The sequence below is a fragment of the Staurois parvus genome, unplaced genomic scaffold (genome assembly GCF_062004578.1).
Source record: "Staurois parvus isolate SC_StPar_1 unplaced genomic scaffold, SC_StPar_1.0 ptg000751l, whole genome shotgun sequence".
NCBI lineage: Eukaryota > Metazoa > Chordata > Amphibia > Anura > Ranidae > Staurois > Staurois parvus.
In genome coordinates this window covers 387,850-413,466 of record NW_028318547.1, presented here as the reverse complement: position 1 = coordinate 413,466, position 25,617 = coordinate 387,850, and the positions used below count along the sequence as shown (strand labels likewise).

At 42.3% G+C, this 25,617-nt stretch overlaps 1 protein-coding gene across 1 annotated transcript in view; it reads right to left on the bottom strand.

Moving 5' to 3' along the window:
• Positions 1-25,617, bottom strand: part of INO80 (INO80 complex ATPase subunit) — a 243,974-nt gene that overhangs the window by 77,727 nt on the left and 140,630 nt on the right. Inside the window, exons 21-24 of the mRNA XM_089654321.1 lie at positions 23,936-24,069; positions 18,067-18,134; positions 10,055-10,148; positions 8,508-8,682 (exon numbers count right to left, since the gene is read on the bottom strand). Of these exons, the coding sequence (XP_089510447.1) occupies positions 8,508-8,682; positions 10,055-10,148; positions 18,067-18,134; positions 23,936-24,069 (471 nt within the window). The remainder of the gene's footprint in view (positions 1-8,507; positions 8,683-10,054; positions 10,149-18,066; positions 18,135-23,935; positions 24,070-25,617) is intronic.

Sequence of the window (25,617 nt, the reverse complement as noted above, 5' to 3'; positions counted from 1 at the left end):
TTCATTACACGTATTGGGATTTTGTTTTGTTTTTTAGCAAAGACATGTAGCAGAATACATTTTGGCTTAAATTTATGACTAAATTAGATTTTTTAAATTTTATTTACTGGATATGTTTTATAGCAAAAAGTACAAAATCTTTTTTTTTTTTCAAAATTGTCTGTCTTTTTTTGTTTATAGCGCAAAAAATAAAAACCGCAGAGGCGGTCAAATACAACTGAAAGAACGCTCTATTTATGGGAAAAAATGGCATAAATTTCATTTTTGTGCAGCGTTGCATGACTGCGCAATTGTCAGTTAAAGTAATGCAGTAACATATCGCAAAAAATGGCCTGGTCAGGAAGGGGGGTAAATCCTCTGGAGGGCAAGAGGTTAAAATGTGAATATTTCTACAATTACAATTTGAAATAAAATTAAAGTAGTTATTGGATCAGTCTTCCAGCTTCTAAACTATAGACAGCATGAATTTTCCCTACCCTTTCCCTTACATGGCTGGTAGATGGAAGTGGGATTTGGGATGCTCTGCAACCACAAGCACATCATCACTTTAGGACTTGGTTCCTTTTTTATGTATAACAATTAATCTTGTTAGTTCATTTTTTCTATGGAGTGCTTCTTGTCAGCTAGAGACTGCTTCTGACCTAGGGGGTCACTAACATTTGTATCCCCTTCCTCATGATAAATCTGACTCAGACATGTTAGACTTCACTGTTCAGACCAGGATACCTATGCAGAAAAAACAATATCAGAAGTAGAGTTTATGCCTCTACTGAAGTAAGAACCAATTTCAGTCTGTAGATATTAAGACAAATCTATGAGAGGTTTTTTTCTTCCTTTTTGAGGAAGTTCACTCAAACCTTATGTTAGCAGAATCGATGACTCCTCCTTCAAGTATTATCTCTGACATTGTTAGTTATAATTATCTCAACTGATGTAGTTCATTCCTTGATTTCAGTTGTGACAGCATGCTGAAAGCTTTTCAGGTTTACTTCTTGTATAGGACTTATGTCAGTACGCATACACTATTTTGCCAAAAGTATTGGGACACCTGCCTTTACAAGCACATGATAATGGCATCCCACTTTTAGTCCATGGGGTTCAATGTTGAGTTGGCAGCTAAGCTTCAACTCCTCTGGGAAGGCTGTCCATAAGGTTTATGAGTGCGTCTATGGGAATGACCATTCTTCCAGAAGCGCATTTGTGAGGCCAGGCACTGATGTCAGACGAGAAGGCCTGGCTTGCAGTCTCTGCTCTAATTCATCTAAAAGGTGTTATTTCAGGTTGAGGTCAGGACTGTGCAGGCCAGTCAAGTTCCCTCACCCCAAATTCACTCATCTATGTCTCTATGGACCTTGCTGTGTGCACTGGTGTGCAGTCATGTTGAAAAAGGAAGGGGCTATCCCAAATGGTTCCCACAAGGTTGGGAGCATGAGATTGTCCAAAATGTCTTGGTATGCTCCCGCATTAAGAGTTCCCTTCACTGGAACTAAGGGGCCAAGCCCAACCCCTGAAAAACAACCCCACACCATAATCCCCCCTCAAAAAAACTTTACACTTGGCACATTGCAGTCAGCAAAGTACTGTTCTCCCGGCAACCGCCAAACCCAGACACATTCATAGGACTGCCAGACAGAGAAGCGTGATTGGTCACTCCAGGGAACACGTCTCCATTGCTCTAGAGTCCAGTGGCGGCATGCTTTACACCACTGCATCTGATGCTTTGCATTGCACTTGGTGATGTGAGGCTTGGATGCAGCTGCTCGACCATGGAAACCCATTCCATGAAGTTTTCTACACACTGTTGTTGTGCTAATCTGAAGGCCAGACAAAATTTGGAGGTCTTTAGCTATTGACTTTGCAGACAGTTGGCAACTTCTGCACACTGTGCGCTTCAGCATGCGTTGACCCCGCTCAGTCATTTTACGTAGAATATCACCTTGTGGTTCCTGAGTTGCTGTTGCTGCTCCCAGTTGCTGTTCCCAGTTGCTTCCACTTTGTTATAATACTACCAACTGTGAAAGAAATTTCACAGGAGGACTTACTGCACTGGTGGCAACCTATCAGGGAACCACGTTTGAATTCACTGAGCTCCTGAGAGCAACCCATTCTTTCACAAATGTTTGTAGAAGCAGTCTGCATGCCTAGGTGCTTGATTTTATACACCTGTGGCCATGGAGGTGATTGGAACACCTGAATCCAATGAATTGGAGAGGAGTCCCAATACTTTTGGCAATATAGTGTACATTGGGCATTCTGGTTTTTGTGCAAGCCTTTGGAACCTTTGTGTAGGAAGCGGTTGATCAGCCTTCAAGGGACAAAGTCTCTTTGGACTGAATTTTGTGTGCATTATCAAGATTCTACTGGTGGCAAGAGCACCCATTTTCTTCAGTGGAAGATGCCCAAGGAACAGACTGCAAAGTGTTCTCCTTCCTTACCTGTTAGGAAATGTCCCTTTTGCTTATCTACAACCCCCATGTCGAGACTACCCCAGCTTGGTTCCCCATCCACCCACAAGGTTCGGCAAGTCTACCAAGTCTTTGTCACGCTTACCCCTAACGCAGGTGGTGGGACAAATTAGCTAGTTTCTGTGTTCTTCACCTATAGCAGCACCCTTTCCCATAAGACAAACAGGCCTACCGGTACTCAGTTGCCCCCAGGACTTATACACAATGTTATAGTGTTTGGCTACCACGCTGGAGTAGGCGTGAACTGAGCAAATCAGAAAGGTACGGTTGGCAGACAGGCAGAGTGATTCAATGACAGTCCTGGAACAAGGCAGACGAGGTACAGGGTAGTCAGGATCCAATCCATAGTCAAAAGGCAGGCAGAGTTCAGAGAATAGTCAAAATCTGATCAGAGGTCATAAACAGGGAAATCCAAGCAGCAGGACAGACAAACAGGGAGCTTGAGCACGTGTTACAAACACGATCACAAGCATGAGACTGCAGGCCTGGCTGGCTTAAATCAGGTTTGGTCTCCAACCAGAGACTGGCCATATCAATCACCTTGCAGGTGGACAGACAGAGATGGAGAAGGTATCACAGCCAAAATCAGGATGCTTGAATGAGACCAGCAGCTGTGATGGAGCTAGACACTCCTGACAGTCTTTAGACATTTTAAACATATGTTTTGCAGTGCCAAAGATAAATAATACTACAACTGTGATCAACAAAATGTGAATATAAAATAAAGAATATATAAATAACAGTGGCGTCGCTAAGGGGGTGCAGACCGCACTGGGTGACACCCGCCAGAGGGGTGACACCAGGTGCCCAGAGCTCCAGGTTCTCACTGGCAACAGTATGGTGCTCAATATTGCAGACACCTAATGACAGTGCAAGGGGCCCTGTGCTAGTCTGTGTGTGAGGACCCCTGGCCGCCTCTCCTCCCTCTCAGTCATAGCTCTGTGTCATCCCTTGGCCGGACTCCTTGCCTATGCTTGCTCCCCTCATGCCCACTGCATCATTGCATATACTTAGGTTTACCATTTGACTGGGTTTCCAGCTGTCTGAAATCCAGACACATATCTCCCAAACCCTTCAGCACTGTGCCAGCAGATGACCTGGCAGTCACAGGATCCTGCATATCCTGCAGTCAGCACTTGGTAGCGGTTATCATTCTGACCTCTCTCTCTAAGCAGCGTTGTGCTACCATGTTTCCCCGAAAATAAGACACTGTCTTATACTTATTTTTCCTCAAGAAGACACACTATGGCTTATTTTCAGGGGATGTCTTATTTTTATTAAGTATGGTATGTATGGTAAGTATGGGGAGCAGCAGCTTTACTGGTGTTTGTGGGGGATGAGAGCAGGGTCGGACTGACCATTTGGAAACTCGGGCACTGCCCGAGGACCCAGGGTCAGTAGGGGGCCCCATGAGATGCCCCTAGTACCTTTTTCATAGGCTTTTTTGAGTTTGGGCAAGGACACAGGGGCCCCATGATCCCCTATTGCCCGGGGGCCCCATGAGTTGTCAGTCCACCCCTGGATGAGAGAGACCCACAGACTGTTGCTGGTTGGTGCGGGGGGAGAGAGACCCACAGTGCTGAGTAAAACAGCAGGCACAGCTTTACTTCTTCCCCCTGAGGACACACAATACGGTATCTAAAGCAGAGCCCCCTGCTCCTCAGTTCACGGAGGAGACTTTTACTTTCACTTTCTACCTCTTCACTGTCTCCCTCTATAAATCAACTTGCAGCTTGCACAGAATGACCGGGAGCCAACCTTGTTGATGGGGCTGCCCGTAACCTCTCCGTTCACCTCCAAGATAGCAGCTGTCACAATGGGGGAGATGAGAAGGGCTGCCCGTCTATCACTATGTCTTATATTCAGGGTATGGCTTATATTGCGCAAATGATTAGAATTCCTGCTACGGCTTATTTTATGGGTATGTCTTATTTTCAGGGAAACATGGTATTACTTCTGGCTAGCGTCCTATGGTAAGCCCTGATCTACTCGCCATCAGTGAGTATAGTTTACTCTATCATCATATACTGTATATATGTACACCCTGTTCCAAATTATTATGCAAATTCTATCTGAGTGTCACAAAGATTAAATATTTTGTTTTTCAGTTTAACTCATGGATGGCATTGTGTCTCAGGGCTCTTTTGATCACTGAAAACAATCTCGGACACCTGTGATAATTAGATAGGTAGGTAAGCCCAATTTAAAACTACTAAAGGAGGGTGTTCCACATTATTAAGCAGAGCACCATTTTCAAGCAATATGGAGAAGAAAAAGGATCTCTCTGCTGCCGGAAAGAGTGAAATAGTTCAATGCCTTGGACGAGGTATGAAATCATTAGATACTTCATGCAAACTTAAGCGCGATCATCGCACTATTAAGAGATTTGTGGCTGATTCAGAGCACAGATGGGTTCGTGCAGATAAAGGCACATTGAGGAAGATTTCTGCCAGATCCATGCATCGGATCAAGAGAGCAGCTGCTAAAATACCATTACATAGCAGCAAACAGATATTTGAAGCTGCTGGTGCCTCTGGAGTCCCACGGACATCAAGGTGTAGAGTCCTCCAGAGTCTTGCAACTGTGCATAAACCTTCTATTCGGCCACCACTAACCAATGCTCACAAGCAGAAACGACTGCATTGGGCAGAAAAATACATGAAGACTAATTTTTAAACAGTCCTGTTCACTGATAAGTGCCGTGCAACCCTGGATGGTCCAGATGGATGGAGAAGTGGATGGTTGGTGGACGGCCACCCTGTTCCAACAAGGCTGCAATGTCAGCAAGGCAGTGGTGGAGTCATGTTTTGGGCCGGAATCATGGGAACAGAGCTGGTCGGCCCCTTTAGGGTCCCCGAAGGTGTAAAGATGACCTCTGCAAAGTTTATGACTGACCACTTTCTTCCCTGGTACAGAAGGAAGAACTATGCTTTCCGTAATAAAATCATCTTCATGCATGACAATGCGCCATCTCATGCTGAAAAGAATACCTCTGCATCAATGGCTGCTATGGGGATAAAAGGAAAGAAAGTCATGGTGTGGCCTCCATCCTCCCCTGACCTCAATCCTATTGAGAACCTTTGGAGCATCCTCAAGCAAAAGATCTATGAGGGTGGGAGGCAGTTTACATCCAAACAGCAGCTCTGGGAGGCTATGCTGACATCTTGCAAACAAATTCAAGCAGAAACTGTCCAAAAACTCACAAGTTCAATGGATGCAAGACTTGTGAAGCTGCTATCAAACAAGGGGTCCTATGTTAAAATGTAACGTGACCTGTTAAAATGTTTAAAAAGTTAAAATGTTGTTAAAAGTTTGATTGAAATAGCTTTTGATTTCAGTAAATATGCTGCAAACACAACAAATGACAATTTTCAGTTCTTTACAACCTATAAAGTGTTTTGAAACTTACTGTGCCTAATAATTTGGAACAGTGCAAGTTTTTTATGTTTAAAAAAAAATACTGTTATCATTAGGAGGTTTGTTCAATAAAATTTGAATTGTACTCTTAACCACTTGCCTACTGGGCACTTATACCCCCTTATTTACCAGGCCAATTTTCAGCTTTCAGTGCTGTCGCACTTTGATTGACAATTGCGCGGTCATGCAAGATTGTACCCATATGAAATATTTATCATTTTTTTCTCACAAATAGAGATTTCTTTTGGTGGTATTTAATCGCTGCTGGACACTTTACTTTTTGTGCTATAAGCAAAAAAAGTGGAAAAAAATTTGAAAAAAAAAACGTTTCTTTGTTTCTATTATAAAATTTTTCAAACAGGTAATTTTTCTCCTTTACTGATGTGCGTTAATGAGGCGGCACTGATGGGCACTGATAGGCGGCACTGATGGGCAGCACTGATAGGCGGCACTGATAGGCAGTACTAATGAGGTGTCACGGATAGGTGGCACTGATAGGCGACACTGATAATGGATACTGATAGACAGCACTGATAGATGGCACTGACTGACATCACTGCTGGGCACTGACTGGCGGCACTGCTGGGCACTGACTGGCACAACCGCTGGGCACTCACTGGCAGCACTGCTGGGCTGCACTGATGGGCACTGGTGGGTGGCACAGGTGGGTGGCACTACTGGGCACAGGTAGGTGGCACTTCTGGGCACAGGTGGTGACACTGTTGGGTGGCACAGGTGGGCGCACTGCTGGGCACAGGTGGGCGGAACTTGTGTGTGGCACTGCTGGGCACCGATCATCAGGGCACTGATGATCAGTGACCCTGATGATCGGTGCCGATCCCCGCTCTGACAACTGCCGGTTTTCGGCAGTATTTTCCTCACGATCTGACAGCGTGAGGAAAGTGCAGCCGAGAACCGGCATTTGCATTTCCCGGTGATCAGCGTGTCATTGGACACGGTTGATCACGTGGTAAAAGGCCACTGTGATTGGCCTTTTACCATGTCACGTGATCAGCTGTGTCCGTAGGACACAGCGATCACGGAGATCGCCGGGTAGGCGCCCCCAGGGGCGCGCAGGAGAGCGCGTTCTGGGTGGACATATGACGTCCACCCAGAGCTGGCCGGCCGCAGTGCAGCCGTCATTCGGCTATCTGCGGTCGGCAAGTAATTAATAGTTGATAACATGAGAATTATGCTGACTGTTATTACATCAATTATTTAGGTAAATGAGAAAAATATAATTTACATAATAATTTGGAACAGGGTGTAATGTATATCAGTGTGAAGTACTATATCACGGCAGGGAAGCCATGAAAGAGGTGAGTGCTGTAACTCATATATACAGGCTGCTCTAGTTATACAATCTCCTGCTCTGCTAATAGGATCATTTGTGACAACTCAGTTCTGTTACAAACAAACTTCCTGCCTAAGTCTACCATAAAAAAGATCCATCCCTAAAATGAGCCTAAAGGTCCTTTCATACGGGACAGATTCCACTTGCAATCCACTTGCTCAGTAGGGAATCTGTCAGCTGATCCCTGCTGAGCAGGCTGTTGACAGGTCCCTGTCCGCTCTGCTCTCCTCTATGGGGAGTTGGATGTAAACGGACCTGTCCATTTACACCCAACTAACATCCCATCCGCTGGACAGAAGGGAAACGGATCCCCCATCCATCTGTTTTTATAGGATCGGATTGGATGTAGGCGGGTGTAAACGGACATATGTCCGTTTACACCCGTCGCTCCACAGAGTTCTCCTGAAAAACTGGTGGGCCCAATCAGAATGTTCATGTAAAAGGGGCCTAACGTACCTCTTTTAGCCTCCAGCCTACACAGTCCCTCCTTCCCTCTAAAGCGCATCAGTGTTCCCTGCACAGAAAACCAGCCCCCATCTACAGAGTACCAGTCTTATCCTTCACAGAGCACCACCCCTCCCCCAACAAAGTACCAGCCCCCCCCTCCACAAAGCACCAGCCCCTCCCCTCCACAGAGCACCTGTCTGGTTCAGTGTACACAAAATCATGTGTAATGAAAGAGTTTTAGTAAAAAAAAAAATATTGTGCTAAGGTTTATACATGTCTGTGAGAGTCCAACTCACAGCAGTCTACGCATATTTTATGGGCCCAAGAATGCTTTTGTTTAACCATGCCAATTTAAGCCTCTCCCACTGTTAAAGCAACTGTGAGCTCTGTTTGCTTCAAGAAAAGATTATTATACAGGATTTATATAGCGCCAACAGTTTGCTCAGAGCTTTACAATATAAAAGATGACAACCTTAGTACCAAGCCCGGATATAGGTGGGTGCTGGGATGGGCTGTGCACCGTGACTGTGCACTGCAGGCCTGAAACTATTAATTTGTAGGTTGGGGGTGACATGTTTTATAGCACCAGGTGAAACCAACCCTAGTGAGGCCACTGATAAATGTAACACAGAATCAAATCATCCTATTTTTCTGTGTAAGTGAAAAGATATAAATTAAGATAAATAACAAATGTTCAAATGGTGAAGATATTTGAACATATATAATATTGTGAGTGTAATCACACTAGAACAGGAAATGAGTTAGTGACAACCTCACCAGGTAAAAAGAAAGGAGAAATAATGGAAAAAAAGGAACTAACTTACCTTTAAGTTAGGAGAACTGTGGATGCTGGGAAAGGAAAGTGGGAAGTTGACACAGAGGATGAAATCATTTTTGGACAGGTAGGTGTGTGTAGTTTCAGACTTGCTCTTCTCCTTCCAGAAACGAATATGGTGGAGCCTATAGGCAGCTTTCAGAGACAGGAAAAGGGCTAACCATCTGAAAAAAAAAATATGATTATGTAAATCTATTAAGAAAGTGTGCTAATCATTTGCATAGCTGCATGTATGTAGTACACATTTACCACATGCAGTTATACAAACAAAAGGGATGGGTAGAAAGCAAAAATTATATGCAGATTAAGTGGTCAGTGTGTTCAAATTATACTGGTGCGATGTATACATTGTAAGTACAGTGTAGAATCATAGAAGCGCAATCGCTTATCATTTACTTGGATTTACTTGAGTTGGTGAGTGCTACTAAGTGTGGGGCAGTGGGATTTTCCTACACATGGTAATTTGGAGAAGAGTTGCATGTATCTCAGCACTGAGATTGGATATTTTGGGACTGTTAACTAGTTCACAGGCAGAATGGATTCTGTGGCACTTTATATATTTGTGGTTAATTATCTTTACACTTTGGTTTTCTTTTACCATGCAATATATACTAATTGAATATTCACATGATTAGCTGTTTGGTGGGATGTAGTATTTTATAAACACAGCACTTCCACATATCTGATTAGACTGTGCTGATCTTGATTTATGAAAGTGTAGAATTGTGCATAGTATACTAGCCCTTGTCAGATCCCTAGAAGCAGAATTATGTCCTATAAACACCAGTGCAATCTTGTGCGTTTTCAGTGGTCACAAACAATCTATATTAAAACTACAGCAAGCAAGAATGATGCCATAAAGATTTAGTTAACATAAAACTGTTAAAATTTAAGTTGCTCTAAAGGTAGAAGTTTTTTTTTTATCTTAATGTATTCTATGCATTAAGGTAAAAAAAAACCCCTTCTAGGTAAAGCTTCCCCCTCAGTCCCTCCCTTATACGTACCTGAGCCCCATCTTGATTCAGCGATGTGCATGAGAGCTGCAGCTCTCCCCAGTTTCTCCCTCCTCATTGACTCACAGAGCTGTTAATCACAGCCAGTGGGTCAATGAGATGAGAGAGGGTTACAGGTTCAAGCCATGCTCTGTGTTTGAATGTACAAAGTCTTTCTTGATTCTTATAATATATTAAAAAAAGAGGAAAGGTAATGTATACCCACTAAAACATGCTAATGTTGTGTTGTAAAACACAGTCTGTAACCTACTTACCAATGGTAAGCAGTGTCTTAATCAAAGTCCTACATATGGCAGAAAATATTTTACCTTGCATGTAGCATAATAAACCACACAACAAACAAACACCATAAACTGAAGGTTTCAGGAGAGATACTCCATTGAAACAGAAAGCAAAAGCAAATATTCAGTGATAAACTAAATGTAACTAACTATACCCTGTACATTGGTTCTGCAATATACTTTTATGAAGATGCAGCAATTTAAAGGTTTTGATGTACATCCCATGGACCGTTCCGTGATACCTGGCTAGGTGTCCCTGAAGCATTAAATTTGCCATTTCTGCTGGAGAGACATCAATAAATCGAAGAAAAGAAAAGCAGCTTTCTTGGTCTGACCCTGTGAAATAAAACAGACAATATATTAGGTTAAATATTAATACTAAAAGCAATTCCAAGTAGATGCAGTTTGCCATGTTCACCAATTCTTCTTAAAGGTACAAACGTTAGGACAAATTAAGGAGACACGGTCATGAGAGATTACTAGAGGTTGCCATTACTGAACTCTCCTTCAAGGATGCTAGTTCCTGGCTTTCAGTCTGATGCTTTGACTGCAATGCTCTCTGTATTGCTGACCTAGAACAAGTACAGAGATAGGTTGATCGTGACATTAAGACATGAACATGGCAAGAGTCATTTTAAAGTATATCTACAGTCTACTTTTTTTTTTTTTTTTAGTTTTAGGTATAGAGGGAAGACTGCAGATTGATTCGCTGTACACTGCTGGCAATAAATCACAGTGTAAAAACATTTTTTCCTGTATCCAAATGTTCGCGTAATTGCACAGCTCAGTTTGTGTGTCCAGTTTGTTGTGGAACTTGAAGGGCAGGATTTCCACATTTGGTGTCCTCATCTGCCACATAGGTTCTGAACCACTTCTGGGTTTAGGGACCATTCCCTTGGATCCAGATGCTGGCAGCTAAGGTGGTTTGCTAACAATTTTTTCATTCCAAGAATGTAAACAGCATACAAAGCTGGAACTTGGCATTCTACCCAGCCTAGAAACCTTTCTCGTTCTCTTGCCATGACAAGACCTCAGGTTTCTTCCTGGTGATTGATGTATACTACTGCAGTGATATTGTCTGACTGGACCCTGATCAGATGACCAACCAATCAGGGTGTCCACTGTTAGGAAAACTGGATCTCCAAAATGTTGATTGGGAGATGAGATTTGTCTGTCAACCAACTCCTTTCTAGGACTCCACCCAAGTCTTTCAGGCTGGCATCTACAGTATTTTGGTGATCTTCCAAGACAGTGGGAGAAAGCATTTCCAGAGTTGGATCCCTGAGCCACCAGACCACAGATAACCTGGTTTATCTACAGACTGAACCGACATAATGTTGTGATTCAGGAGTTTGGAGTTAAATTGAGCAAATGGAACTACCTGGAAGAGGAGTACCATCAGGCCTAGAATTCTCATGCAGAATTGCAGAGTCAGATGGCTCCTGGGCCTTAGAGTTCAAATCTGAGAACAGAATGCTAGAAGCTTTTCTTGGAAAAGAAAAACTCTGACTTCAGCTGTGTCTAAGACTAGGATCAGGATCCTACTAAACCGTTCTAGGGTCTGGACTTTCCCAACACATTGATGATGACTATTTGTGCCAACTCCTTCCCACAGCAGAGGTCATCCAGGTATCCAACAGTTAGAATACCCTGGAAGCATAGTGAGGCTACCTTAGTGAACACTCAGGAGCGGCAGACAGAACACATAGAAAGGCTATAAAACTGGAAGTACTGTATGCCCACTGTAAAACAGAGGTAGCATTGATGCACTCGAAAGATAGGGACATGCAAGCATGCTATGTACATATCCAACATGACTAGAAAGTCTCCCTAACTGAAAGAAAGCTATAACAGACCTGGTGGATTCCATGCTAAATTTCTGGACTCATATGAAGACATTTAAAGTCTTCACATCCAGTATGGGATAGATGACCCCTTTTGGTTTAGTAACAGTGAAAAAGTGGAAGTAAAACCCCTGAAACCTTTTATGCCACTGGAATGATTGCAGGAACTCCATACCTTAAGAAAGCTGCAAAGAGGTCTGCCAGTTTATGAGGGAACACACGCAGGTTGGATAGCATGAACCTGGGAGTGAGCATAGAACAGAATGCTGGCCTAAAATAGTGGGAATCTACTATAGTGGGTATCTACGTATCCAGGCATCTGGAGTTGCTTTCTGACAAAAGTCCCCAAAGGCCAACAGAAGTCTCCTCACTTAGAAAAGTGTGTTGTTTTTTCTTCATGATGAAAAGGACTCATTTGGGAGATTTAAAGGGCTGGGGTTTGTAACTGAATTGGGGTCCTGGCTTTGGTCTAATCTTGGAGGTTGAAGCCTGGGAGTAATGCAAGGGAATCTTCCTGGCCTCAGAAGGAGGAAGGAATCTCTCCTGTGTGAGCCATAGACTTCTTTCACTGGGGCAAATGAGTATTTCTACTCTCTGTGACATCCTTTATGTATAATCAGTTTTTATTGATTTAAAGGTTCTGTCATACAAAGTCAACATACAGGAAAAATAAAAGAGGAAAGAAAGAGAAGAAATGACATACCAATGTAAATGACATCAGAGTAATACATCTTGTGTATATACCAGCCTTTGAAAGCAAACAGATTTCAAACACTAAGCCCACAGATCTAGTGGTGTAACAAATATCAATTATAAAAAACACCTTCCAAGCACATTTTGTTAATGTAATTTGCACCTCTAACACAAGTGTAATAAAAGCGCCACACCCTTAATACTTTAAAGCAGCAATTCCACCTCAAAGAAACCAAATAAATTTCTTAGTACTATAACTTAAATAAAGGAATGCGCTAAAACCACAAACTATTCCTAATTTAGTGTAGAAACATTAGTGCAAAAGATATATATATCTATTCTCAATTAATATCAAAAAATATCAAAATTATGTGCAAAACTATTTTTTAGTGCATAAGTAATTTAACCACTTGCCTACCAGGCACTTATACCCCCTTCCTTACCAGACCAATTTTCAGCTTTCAGCGCTGCCGCACTTTGATTGACAATTGCGCGGTCATGCAACATTGTACCCATATGAAATTTTGATCATTTTTTTCTCACAAATAGAGCTTTCTTTTGGTGGTATTTAATCGCCACTGGGCGCTTTACTTTTTGCGCTATAAATAAAAAAGTGCAAAAAATTTGAAAAAAAAAAAAAGTCTATTTGTTTCTTTTATAAAGTTTTTCAAACAGGTATTTTTTCTCCATCACTTATGTGCGTTGATGAGGCAGCACTGATGGGCACTGATAGGTGGCACTGATAGGCAGCACTAAAGGGCACTGATAGGCAGTACTAATGAGGTGGCACGGATAGGCGGCACTGATAGACAGCACTAATTAGGGGTCACGGATAGGCGGCACTGATATGCAGCACTGATAGGCGGCACTGATAGGTGACACTGATTATGGGTACTGATAGACGGCACTGACTGGCATCACTGCTGGGCACTGACTGGCGGCACTGACTGGCACAACCCCTGGGCACTGACTGGTGGCACTGACTGGCAGCACTGCTGGGCTGCACTGGTGGGCGGCACTGGTGGGCGGCACTGGTGGGTGGGCACAGGTGGGTGGCACTGGTGGGCACAGGTGGGTGGCACTGGTGGGCACAGGTGGGTGGGCACAGGTGGGTGGGCACAGGTGGGCACATGTAGGTGGCACTTCTGGGCACAGGTAGGTGGCACTGCAGAGTGGCACAGGTGGGTGCACTGCTGGGCACAGGTGGGTGCACTGCTGGGCACGGGTGGGCGGAGCTAGTGGGCGCACTGCTGGGCGGAACTTGCGGGTGTCACTGCTGGGCACCGATCATCAGGGCACTGATCATCAGTGCCCTGATGATCGGTGCCGATCCCCGCTCTGACAACTGCCGGTTCTCGGCAGTACTTTCCTCACGATCTGACAGCGTGAGGAAAGTGCAGCCGAGAACCGGCACTTGCATTTCCCTGTGATCAGCGTGTCATTGGACACCGCTGATCACGTGGTAAAAGGCCGGTATGATCGGCCTTTTACCACATCTCGTGATCAGCTGTGTCCGTAGGACACAGCGATCACGGAGATTGCCGGGTGCGCGCCCCCTGGGGTGCGCAGGAGAGCGCGTTCTGGGGGGACGTCATATGACGTCCACCCAGAACTGGCCGGCCGCAGTGCAGCCGTCATTCGGCTATCTGCGGTCGGCAGGTAGTTAAATAATTAAATTTGTGAATATAAAAAAAATGTCCAATTCTGAATTTCTTCAAATGTCCAAACAAATCCTTTTCAAATTCAGGTGCTCTCAAAGAAATTGTGCCAAAATCCACCACCAAAAGTAAAGTTAGGTAACTCACCAGAGACCGCCCCTTGAAGACGTCATTCATGACGAAACTAGTAGGGCTTGCTGGATGCTGACGTTTGTGGAGCAAATTAAGTCACGAGCGCTGTAGTGAGTGTACGGGGAACAGGAGACTGTTATACCATTTGCTGTTTTATGCTGTTATACTGATGTCGGTGAAGACACCCTTTTTGTGAGTGTAAATCTTTATTAAATTGTTGGATACTTTTAAAAAAAAACTGGCTGCACCATGATTTTCTTTTTCATTCCCAAACATGACCTCGGTGGAGAGATCTAAAAAGAGAGAGTGATATAATGCTCCTGGAACCATTATATTGAGTGGTGGATACCTACCTTATGGATGATTGTGTAGCTATTGATCATCACACCTGAAAAGTTGATTCATTGCATCTGCTCCCAGAGCAAAAAGCGTTTTTTGCTGATCTAGAGATTGATCAGCATGGAGCTCTGGTGAGTTACCTAACTTTACTTTTGGTGGTGGATTTTGGCACAATTTCTTTGAGAGCACCTGAATTTGAAAAGGATTTGTTTGGACATTTGAAGAAATTCAGAATTGGACATTTTTTTTATATTCACAAATTTAATTATTTAAATTACTTATGCACTAAAAAATAGTTTTGCACATAATTTTGATATTTTTTGATATTAATTGAGAATAGATATATATATCTTTTGCACTAATGTTTCTACACTAAATTAGGAATAGTTTGTGGTTTTAGCGCATTCCTTTATTTAAGTTAAAAAATTTGCACCTCTGTAGGTACATGGGAAAAAGAAGAATACTAAGACAGTATGGTGTTGTTGGGGACTTCATACAAAAGATAACCATGAAACTTGGATGGCAAGCAAATGAAGGAAGGAAATATCGTAGAAAACGAAAGCTAGAGGGGTAATGCTACTCCATTTTTAAGGTGGTGTGAACTACATTGATAGGAACTAAAATGTTATGTATGGGAGCTATGGCACCTGGCTGCAGTTCCCCAGAAACAATTTCAGCCATAAAAAATTTGCAAGATTCTTTGTAAGACAGAGCCTCAGAAACAGAAGTCTTGAGGGGGCCATTACAGCTACAGCGATGTCTGACACTTCTGATTCTGGAGAAGAAAGCATACAGAAGTATGGTTGCATCCTCTTCATTCCGAGTCAGTAAACATACAGTGTCCTTAAAAAAGTATTCCTAACACCTTGAAATTTTCCACATTTTGTCATGTTACAACCAAAAACGTAAATGTATTTTATGTGATAGACCAACACAAAGTGGCACATGAAGTGGAAGGAAAATGATAAATGTTTTTCAACATTTTTTACAAATAAATATCTGAAAAGTGTGGTGTGCATTTGTATTCAGCCCCCTTTACCCTAACTAAAATCTATTGGAACTAATTGCCATCAGAAATCACCTAATTAGTAAATAGAGTCCACCTGTGTGTAATTTAATCCCAGTATAAATACAGCTGTTCTGTGAAGCCCTCCGAGGTTTGTTAGAGAACATTACTGAACAAACAGCATCATGAAGGCCAAGAAACACAACAAGCAGGTCAGGGATAAAGTTGTGGAGAAGTTTAAAGCAGGGTTAGGTTATAAAAAAAAATAAAGCTTTATCCATCTCACAAAGCACTGTTCAATCCATCATCAGAATATGGAAAGTGTATGGCAGAACTGCAAACCGACCAAGACATGGCCATCCACCTAAACTGACAGGCCAGGCAAGGAGAGCATTAATCAGAGAAGCAGCCAAAAGGCCCATGGTAACTCTGGAGGAGTTGCAGAGAACCACAGCTCTGGTGGGAGAATCTGTTCACAGGACAACTATTAGTCATGCATTGCACTAATCTGGCCTTTATGGAAGAGTGGTAAGAAAGCCATTGTTAAAAGAAAGCCATAAGAAGTCCCAGTTGCAGTTTGCGAGAAGCCATGTGGGAGACACAGCAAACATGTGGAAGAAGGTGCTCTGGTCAGACGAGGCCAAAATTTAACTTTTTGGCATAAAAGCAAGTTGTGGGGATACTTTTCTTCAGCAGGGACAGGGAAGCTAGTCAGAGTTGATGGGAAGATGTATGGAGGGCAATCTTAAAAGAAAACCTGTTAGAGTCTGCAAAAGACTTCAGACTGGGGCAGAGGTTTCACCTTCCAGCAGGACAACGACCCTAAACATACAGTCAGAGCTACAATGGAATGGTTTAGATCTAGGAAGATTGATGTGTTAGAATTGCCCAGTCAAAGTCCAGACCTAAATCCAATTGAAAATCTGTGGCAAGACTTGAAAATTGCTTTTCACAGATGCTCACCATCCAATCTGACGGACCTTGAGCTATTTTGCAAAGAAGAATTGGCAAAAATGTCACTCTCTAGATGTGCAAAGCTGGTAGAGACATACCGAAAAAGACTTGCAGCTGTAATTGAAGTGAAAGATGGTTCTACAAAGTATTGACTTTGATTGAAAACCATTTATTATTTTCCTTCAACTTCACAATTATGTGCCACTTTGTGTTAGTCTATCACATCAAATTCCAATAAAATACATTTACGTTTTTGGTTGTAACATGACAAAATGTGGAAAATTTCAAGGGGTATGAATACTTTTTCAAGGAAGTGTAGTTCAAATTTGGCCGATAAATTCAAACATAATTACAGAGAACTCATTCCTGGATAAGGCAGAGGAGGGAACCACACCTGATATAGCTAAAAAATTAGTGTACTGATTCAAACAAGGGATAATGATCCAGGATATCGGTGCCTATTAGTTGATGGTGAGCTGGAGAGACCTGATGCAGTAGAACTACTTCCCTTGCACTTGGGATTCTACACGCTACTGTTTAACAGACACAACTTAACTGAGAACACCAGGTTTAAAACTATGGGTACTCACAAACCAGCTGCTGAAAGCAAGCTAAAGAGGCTCAAATGAGTGAAGTGACTAGGTCACTGCAGGAGGCAGCAAGCATCAACCGAGGTAGAACCACATCTCTTGCAAATAGGAACAATGGCGGGAAGCAGCTACATCATACTCAAAAGGCAGAAACAGAGCATGGAGCACGCAAACCTTCAGTTATTGATGCAGAACTTAACTGTTCACCCTGTTAACCCTTTCTATAGAAACCAATAAAAACAGGTGGTAAAAATAGCATGCAAAGGTACAAAAACACACTTTACACACTGGGTCACACCAGAGGCTGTGCCATGGGTCTGGCCCTTTAAAGTGCTCTGCAGGTAACAAGTACAGTGCACAGATGTCTGGAAAGCACCACAAGCAAAGCCAAGAGCTCAAAGGTCCCATTCTAGGCAGGCCCTAAAATCTTTGGTACACTGAGTCCAGGTAGGGTATCCAAAGCTACCGCTGAGGAGACACCAGTCTGGATATCTGCATAAAGAGCCTAGCTTAGCAGCATGTACATGAAGCCTTCACTGAAGAAAAAATAGCCTCAACAAGAAAAGATGGTAAACCTTCAGTAGCAAACGTATTACAAGTGATGAACTACTATTTTTCATATTCTTCTCCTGTAATCACAGACACAAATGACATGCACTTCATCTGTTTTGTATTCTCTAAAGTGCAAATCATACAATTTTTGTTTTTTATTATATTTATTGGTTACACGGTTAAATTAATTGATTTGGTGATAATTACATTTATATTTTTGGGTCCTGCACATATACCACATATTTCTATAGCAGGTGAAGTATATTATGCTTGTAAGTGCAGTCTTATCTTTAATAAACAGTGTTTGATGACACCTACACTATGAGAAGTGTTTATCTTATGTTTACACAATTCTACTTGCCTATACTGCATTTACCTTAGTAATACCATAGATTTTCTTCCGTGTAAACATTATTATGATAATTAAACAACCCAGGACTAGAAAGCATAACTACAGAAACACTGGAACATTAAACAATTACTTACGGTTTTTATGGAAGAGTGATTGCTGAATGTGATCAGGTGCAAATGGCGAAAGAAGGATGCGCAGCCACCTATATATATATATATAAATATATATGTATATATATATATATATATATATATTAAAAAAATAAAAACAAAACAATAGTCAGGATATGGTGGAACATTAATACATCTTTAAAATTTAGTTATTTGTTAGATATGATTGGGCATGCTGTGTATTATTTTAGTTGTGGAAAGGCATTTAATGTAGAAAATTTAGTTTACCGAAGAACTCCATGGTTACTGTGACTTTAAAGTTTGCTTAGCTAAACGATTTTGGAACATAGTTGTGCATTATGCAACCACACATAGTAATTTACTTAACTCTAACCCCTGAATGGGCACTCTTTAGGCCAAATCAACATCCTAGTGGTTAAAATCTCCAGAGGATGTAAACAGCTACCAACTGTCATATAACGCTGAGCAAACTGTTGGCGCTGTATAAATCCTGTATAATAATAATATCCCTTGTAGCATGAAACACCATTTTACATACGTGGATCTTCTCAGAACCATTCACCATTTCTTTGTTTATAGAAAAACTATCTTACATTTTCCGCATGGAATGGGTTGAGGCCTCCTTACATAAAGAGCCACGGGTCCAAAAATTCTTTGATATCTGGGAATCTTTCATTCAAACCTTGCTTAGGATACCCAACAATTGATAGAACAATGTTTTCAACATACCCAATGGTTTCAAACCAGACTGTTAATCAATTTATGACCTACACCCCACTTAAAACAAAAATATATTTTGCGCTTTAACAGCTAAGGCCTCCCCTCTTTCCATTATCTGCTATTTATTAGACTGACCACCATCCCTCTTTTTGTTTCCCTATGTCCATCCTTTGACCCAGCACTGATACCTGATTCTCAAACTATACCAACAAACTGCATGCTGTACATTTTGTATTGTTCTACTGGCCATTTTCATTTTTAACTGCATTCTCGCATCGGAGAAAAAAAAAAAAGTTTGTTTTGGGTCACAATGGTTCAAATGAACACTTACCTATGCATAACTATCCAACCACTGTGAATGCTGTAATACATTGCATACAGTACATACAGCAACATTCTCTGATTGAATTTTCAGGTGAAGATCATAACGTAAGCCGCCCACCTCTTCACCTTAACTAATAGAATAGAATGCATTCTATTCATTAATAAAAGTACAAAACTGAATGGCTGAAATGCTGCATGACTGACTCTGTTCTTTCCAGGTGCAGAAGGGAAGTGTCTAGTACAAGGGTAGGAGGAAAGTGGTGTTTGTTGTATGTAGAGCAAGCTGCTGCATTGTTTTACAACAGCCACAGTGGATGGACTGTTCTGCAAAGGTAAGCATAGTGCACCCTCTATGACAAAGTCAGAAGGACAAAACCAGGCCCAGATTGCGAGTAAAAAAATAGGCATTTTTTGGACTGCACGGCCAATTCCCCCGGGGGGGGGGGGTGTAGGGGCGTTTGCGGGGCATTTGGTGCTGGAATATTCATGGAGTTGCGGAGTTGGTCCTCAGCACTGTAATGTAAATGAGCACTGTGATATAAAGGTGACTGCACTGTAAAGGGGCACTGTATTGATTACAGTGCCCCTTTACAGCACAGTCCTCTTTATATCATAGTGCCCCTTTACATTACAGTGCCCCTATGTATTCAAAGAGATGGCCCAATCCAATAAAGAGACATCCCCATATAGCAAAGAGAAAGCTCAATACAGCAGACAGCCCAATACAGCAAAACAGACATCACGTTTAGCAAAAGAGACATCTCGCCCAGCAAAAGAGACATCCCGTCCAGCAAAAGAGACAGCCCGCCCAGCAAAAGAGACAGCTCGTCCAGCAAAGAGATAGCCTATCCAGCAAAAGAGACAGCTCATCCAGCAAAGAGACAGCCCATCCAGCAAAGAGACAGCCCATCCAGCAAAGAGACATTCTGCCCATCAAAGACACAGCTCGTCCAGCAGAGACAGCTCAACCAGTAAAGAGACAGCAAATCCAGCAAAGAGTTCAACCAGTAAAGAGACAGCCCATCCAGCAAAGAGACAGCTGTCCAGAAAAGCAACATCCTGTCCAGCAAAGCGTCATCCCGCCCAGAAAAAAAGACATAAGCGCAGAAAAAAAAAGACATCCAGCGCAGAAAAAAAAGACATCCAGCGCAGAAAAAAAAGACATCCAGCGCAGAAAAAAAGACATCCAGCGCAGAAAAAAAGACATCCAGCGCAGAAAAAAAAGACATCCAGCGCAGAAAAAAAGACATCCAGCCCAGCAAAGAGACAGCCCGTCCAGCAAAGAGACAGCCCAATCCACCGCTGAGCTGTCACGAGGTGCCGGTGGGTGAAGGAGAGAGGCCACCATTGTTCCTTCAGTGCAGCTGTCCTCGGTGGCGCTTTCTGCCTGTCGCTGTAGCCATCACTGCTGCTCCTCCTGTCAGCCCTGCTTTGAGCATAGCCATACAGCGGGAGGTGAGTGGTGGCAGCAGTCTGTGTTAGCTCTGACGAGACCGCGGTCGCCACTTACCTGCTGATGTGCGGCCTGGTCATCAACAGGCGCTCTTCTTAAGCCTGGCGGCCCTGACCCCCAGGCATAAGCCTGGTGTGCCCTATGGCCAGTCTGGGCCTGGACAAAACGCATCAGAAGTGTCTACACGGCAACCGGAAATGACGTGGTAGAAGTGCCTGAGGGTTCCGGAGGTGGTGAGAGACTGATGTGAGCACTGTACAGAACTGCCTGAAGACATTATTTGATGTGATAAGCGCCATTTGTTTTTATCTTTGTGACTGGCTATTTAACAATAAATTCAAGCATTGTGTCTGTCCGTTTTTTTGAACTGGGGACCTTTCGCTTGTGAGGCGAATGTGATAACCACTACACTACAGAAACATATTCTTAAAATAATTTATTCACATGTGTATTTCATATGTTTAATAGTGCTTAGGTTTTTATTTGTATTTTCATTATATTGAATTTTTTGGTCTTACACTCCAAAGCGTGGGGTCTTGTGTTGTTAGAATCTTAACTTTAGCACTTTAATTCTTAAAGGAACTAAATTCTTTAAAAAAAAAAAAACCCCACAAACCACAATGCACCACAGAAACAGAAACATGAAATGTTGACCGCTAGCCTAAAGGGCACTTATACCCCCTTCCTGCCCAGGCCAATTTCCAGCGCTGTCGCAGTTTGAATGAAAATTGCACGGTCATACAACATTGTACCCATATGAAATTTTTATCATTTTTTGTGACAGATAGAGCTTTATTTTGGTGGTATTTAATCACCTCTGGGTTTTTTATTTTTTCTTAAACCAAAAACCACTGAAAATTTTGTAAATAAGTGATTTTTCTCCTTCACTCATATGCGCTAAATGAGGCTTGCAGTGGTGGGCACTGAAAGACACTGATAGGTGGCACTGATGAGGAGGGCACTGATGGGCATTGACAGGCATCACTGATGGGAACTGAAAGGCAGCACTGATACATAGCACTGATAGATGGCACTGACTGGCACTGTCAGGCGGCACTGACTGGCACTGATAGGCAGCACTGATAGGCGGCACTGACCGGCACTGATAGTTGGCACTGATTGGCAGCACTGATAGGTGGAACTGATTGGCATTGATAGGTGGCACTGTTGGGTGACACTGAAAGGCAGCTCAGATGGGCACTGATATGTGGCATTGATGTGCACTGGTAGGTACTGATATGTGGCATTGATGGGCACTGGCACGAGGCACTGATGAGCACTGACACAAGGCGCTGATGGACACTGACAGGTGGCGCTGCTGTGGTTACACTGATCATTAGGGCACACTGATTACACTGTTCAACAAATTTTTATTTTTTGCCAGTTTTGGAAACAAAAGGATCCATTTCTTAATGAATTTCACATTCTGAGTTCAAATATAACAATGAAATTTGTCAATTGGCTCTAGTTTTTCTGTAAATGGAAAGTTTTCTACTATAGGCGTAATGACTACATAATGCACAATAATTATATAGATAGATGTCTTTCCACAAATATAAAGCAAGTGATATTGACTACATAACAAAGCCTAAATGGCATAATATATTGCATAGGATTACCAAGAAAAATTATAGCCATAAGCTAAGTTGAATAATTTTAATACTTAGGATTCTCACTAGTTTTGTCTTCAGTTTGTGTCGGTTTTGCTTCTCTTGGCTTTTCTCTTGTATTCGAGGAAAGGGCTATCTCTTACAACTGCACGTGACTACACGCTTCAGGTTCTTCCTCACTTGACTCAACCACGAAGGATTCTGGTGCTTTAGGAATTGGTAGCCCCTCTCCATGAGGAACTGGACGTATTGCCGATGGAATATTTGGATAGTGCACAGATAACTTTTTCTTCTTATTTAGCCCTTTTACAATTGGAGGCACCATACAAAAGTAACAATTACTAACATGATCTGTTGGCTCTCTCCAAATCATTGGCACAGCGAAAGGCATAGATGCCTTTTTTCCATTCAACCATTGCTCCAGTGCCGTCCCACAAGAATTGCAGCATATATGTGGTGCCCAGCTCTTGTCCTGGTCTCCTATCTTGCAGCCAAAATACAAGTTGTAGGCTTTCTTAATCATTCCTGTTATCCTCCTTTTTTGTGAGATAAAAGTTATTTCACCGCAGATATAGCAGAAATTATCTGCTTTATTCACACAAGTTCGAGGCATTACTGAGTCTATATAAGCATAAAACGAAATGTAAAGACGCTGTCCAACTACAATCAGCTACAGATACTGCAGCTTTTATGCAGTGAAGTGATGCAATTAAAGGCTAATATTGCATCATCTCAGTATACATGCAATTTTCTATTGGTCACCAGTATCAATTGCGCAATATGCAGCTGAAGTTGCATCATAATTTTGAATGGCTTACGTCATTAGATGGGTGAATATATCATAGAAACTAGAGCCAATCAACATTTTTTAGGGTCAGGGTTTTCAGCACCCCAAAATTATGTAAGATTAGCTAATTTTATGCCCAAAACTTTTTACCTGTTGAACAGTGTTATCAGTGCCCTGATGATCAGTGTACATGTCCCCTCCGCGGAAAGCCGATTACCGGCTCTCCTCTCGAGCTGTCAGCGTGACAGCTTGAGAGGAGAGAAATGCCAGTTATCGGGCAAGGGCGACAGCTTAGTACTAGAGCAGGGGTATCAAACTGGCGGCCCTCCATCTGTTGCAAAACTATAAGTCCCATCATGCTTCTGCCTTTGGGAGTCATGCTTGTAACTGTCAATCTTGCAATGCCTCATGGGACTGCTGGAGGGCCACCAGTTTGACACTCGTACACTAGACGGTTGCATTTTAAAGGTAAGTCTACCATAATGTTCTAGTATACGGTATATAGTAGCACATCATGGCATAACACCTCAAGGGACCATTTAAAAAAGGTGGGGAGTTTACCAACGCTTTAATTGAAATGGCATTTGTTTACAGTTGCTCTTGTTAGATTGTGAGAAGATCAGCTCAGGTTATAGCCTTTAGCGTTGGAGCTGTCAATCGGATTCAAGAAAGACATGAAAGTCACAAGCCATCAATCCAAGCTTTTAATTTTTTTTTGTGGTTCACTGTACAAATGCAAATGCAGGCCATACACTATCATTAGTTAGAGCAGCCTGGACCTACTTTGATCATTTATCTCTATTTAGAGTATCCACCAAACAGTCCAGTGTGTTCTTTTACACATCAAATCCCTCCACATACTTGGTTTTCACTGCCAAGGGACATTATTCTTTATCACTATTTAGAGGTTAAAAATTGGGCACTTCATTTTCTAATATGCAAAAACTTCCATAAAACATCTTTATTTAATATAGTCACCTGTTTCGTGAGTGGTTGAACCATTCTAAATTGCCATGGCGATATAGAAATTTAGACACCTTGTATGGCCTTAAAGCAAGGGAAAATGGTGACCAAGTTTCTTGACGTTCAAAGAGTTCAGAGTGATTACACACCTAGGAGCAAATGGATATAAAACAAAGATGACACTGATGTGGTAGCCAAGAACCATCTTTCCTTCTCCAACATATTCTTTTAGCAGTCAACATTTTTAAAGGTGAAGTCCACTAAACTGAAGTGTAGGTGTGTGTTTAGGGAAGGGAAGATTAATGTTGTGTTATCTAACAATGTAAACGCTTAAGAAGAACATTCTTACCTTTAATACACTCTGCTGGTGACTTAAAGGGCAACTGCACTTTCATTAAAAAAGTACAGCTATATTTAACTGTCTTATCCCCTTCAACCTGTTACATTGCTTTTGGTTTTCAAAGTACAGGTGAAAGCAAATATCTCTGTCCTAGAGCAGGGGTATCCAAACTTTCTAAATTAAGGGCCAGTTTATTGTCCTTCAAACTTTAGGGGGGCAGCACTGCGGCCAGCGGGAATGGACATTTTCCTGGCATCAGTGGGAGTAAACATTGGCAGATTTGGTATTAGTGGGAGGAACAGTGCCCTATCATTTGGAGGAATAGTGCCCCATTTTTGCTGTCAGTAGGAAAAATGGTGCCCTTTTGTTGGTGTCAGTTGGCAGAACAGTGTTTTGTATCAATGGGAGGAATAATGCCCCAAGGGCTGGATAAAGGCAAGCAAAGGGCCACAGTTTGGAGACCACTGTCCTAGAGCATGGGGTGCAGGTTTGTCCCAATACCAATCCAGAGGGCTAGTAAATGTAAAGAGGAAATAATCGCTGCTGCTACTGACTAGCCCAGGTGAATAAAGGAATGGCCTTATGTCTCCACCAAACCACACCCTGATTCATTTCGCTCCACCCAAGGGGCTTAGTCATTGGATGGGAGCATAGAGCAGGAAGCAAGCTTTTATGCATCATAAGCCTCACGGAGAGGATTGTGATAAAAGGTGAAAAACAGGTGCTGACTAGCTAAGAGTAATTAGAATTAAAGCTGTAATGGGGAAAAAAAGAGCACATAAAAAACATATAAGCAACAAATATGGGAGAGTGTTGTTATAGACCACAATCATTTAGTCACCTGGGCTGGTCGGGAATAGCGGTGATCCTCTCTTCTTTACATTTACTGGCCTTCTCTCTTAACCCCTTCATTATAATTAACCCATCCCTCCCCCAACCCAGATGATGATTACCCAAATCTCACAGCCATTGCAGTTTACAAACTGGGTTCCAAAACCTTGTCACTAGGAGTACTTGTGCAGTCCCTCCCCTTATACTTCTATGGTGCCATCTCCAATTGTGCCACCTATGATGGGACAGAACAATAGAAGTCTATATGGAACAACTGTACAAGATCAGCCAAGTGGATTTCTGTGTGAAAGCAAGGTAAGTATGCATCTGGGGCAGGAATGGGTGGGTTAATTTTTATGTAGGAAATCGAGTATTAGAATAACTGTACTGTTAGTGAAAGCACATCACAAATGTATACAGTTTAGGTAAATCAAGAAAATAAATATTTTTGTACACAGGATTACCCCAATATACTCAAAACAATGGGTGGAGGTACATCTAGAATTGAAAAAATTGGATTGTTTCT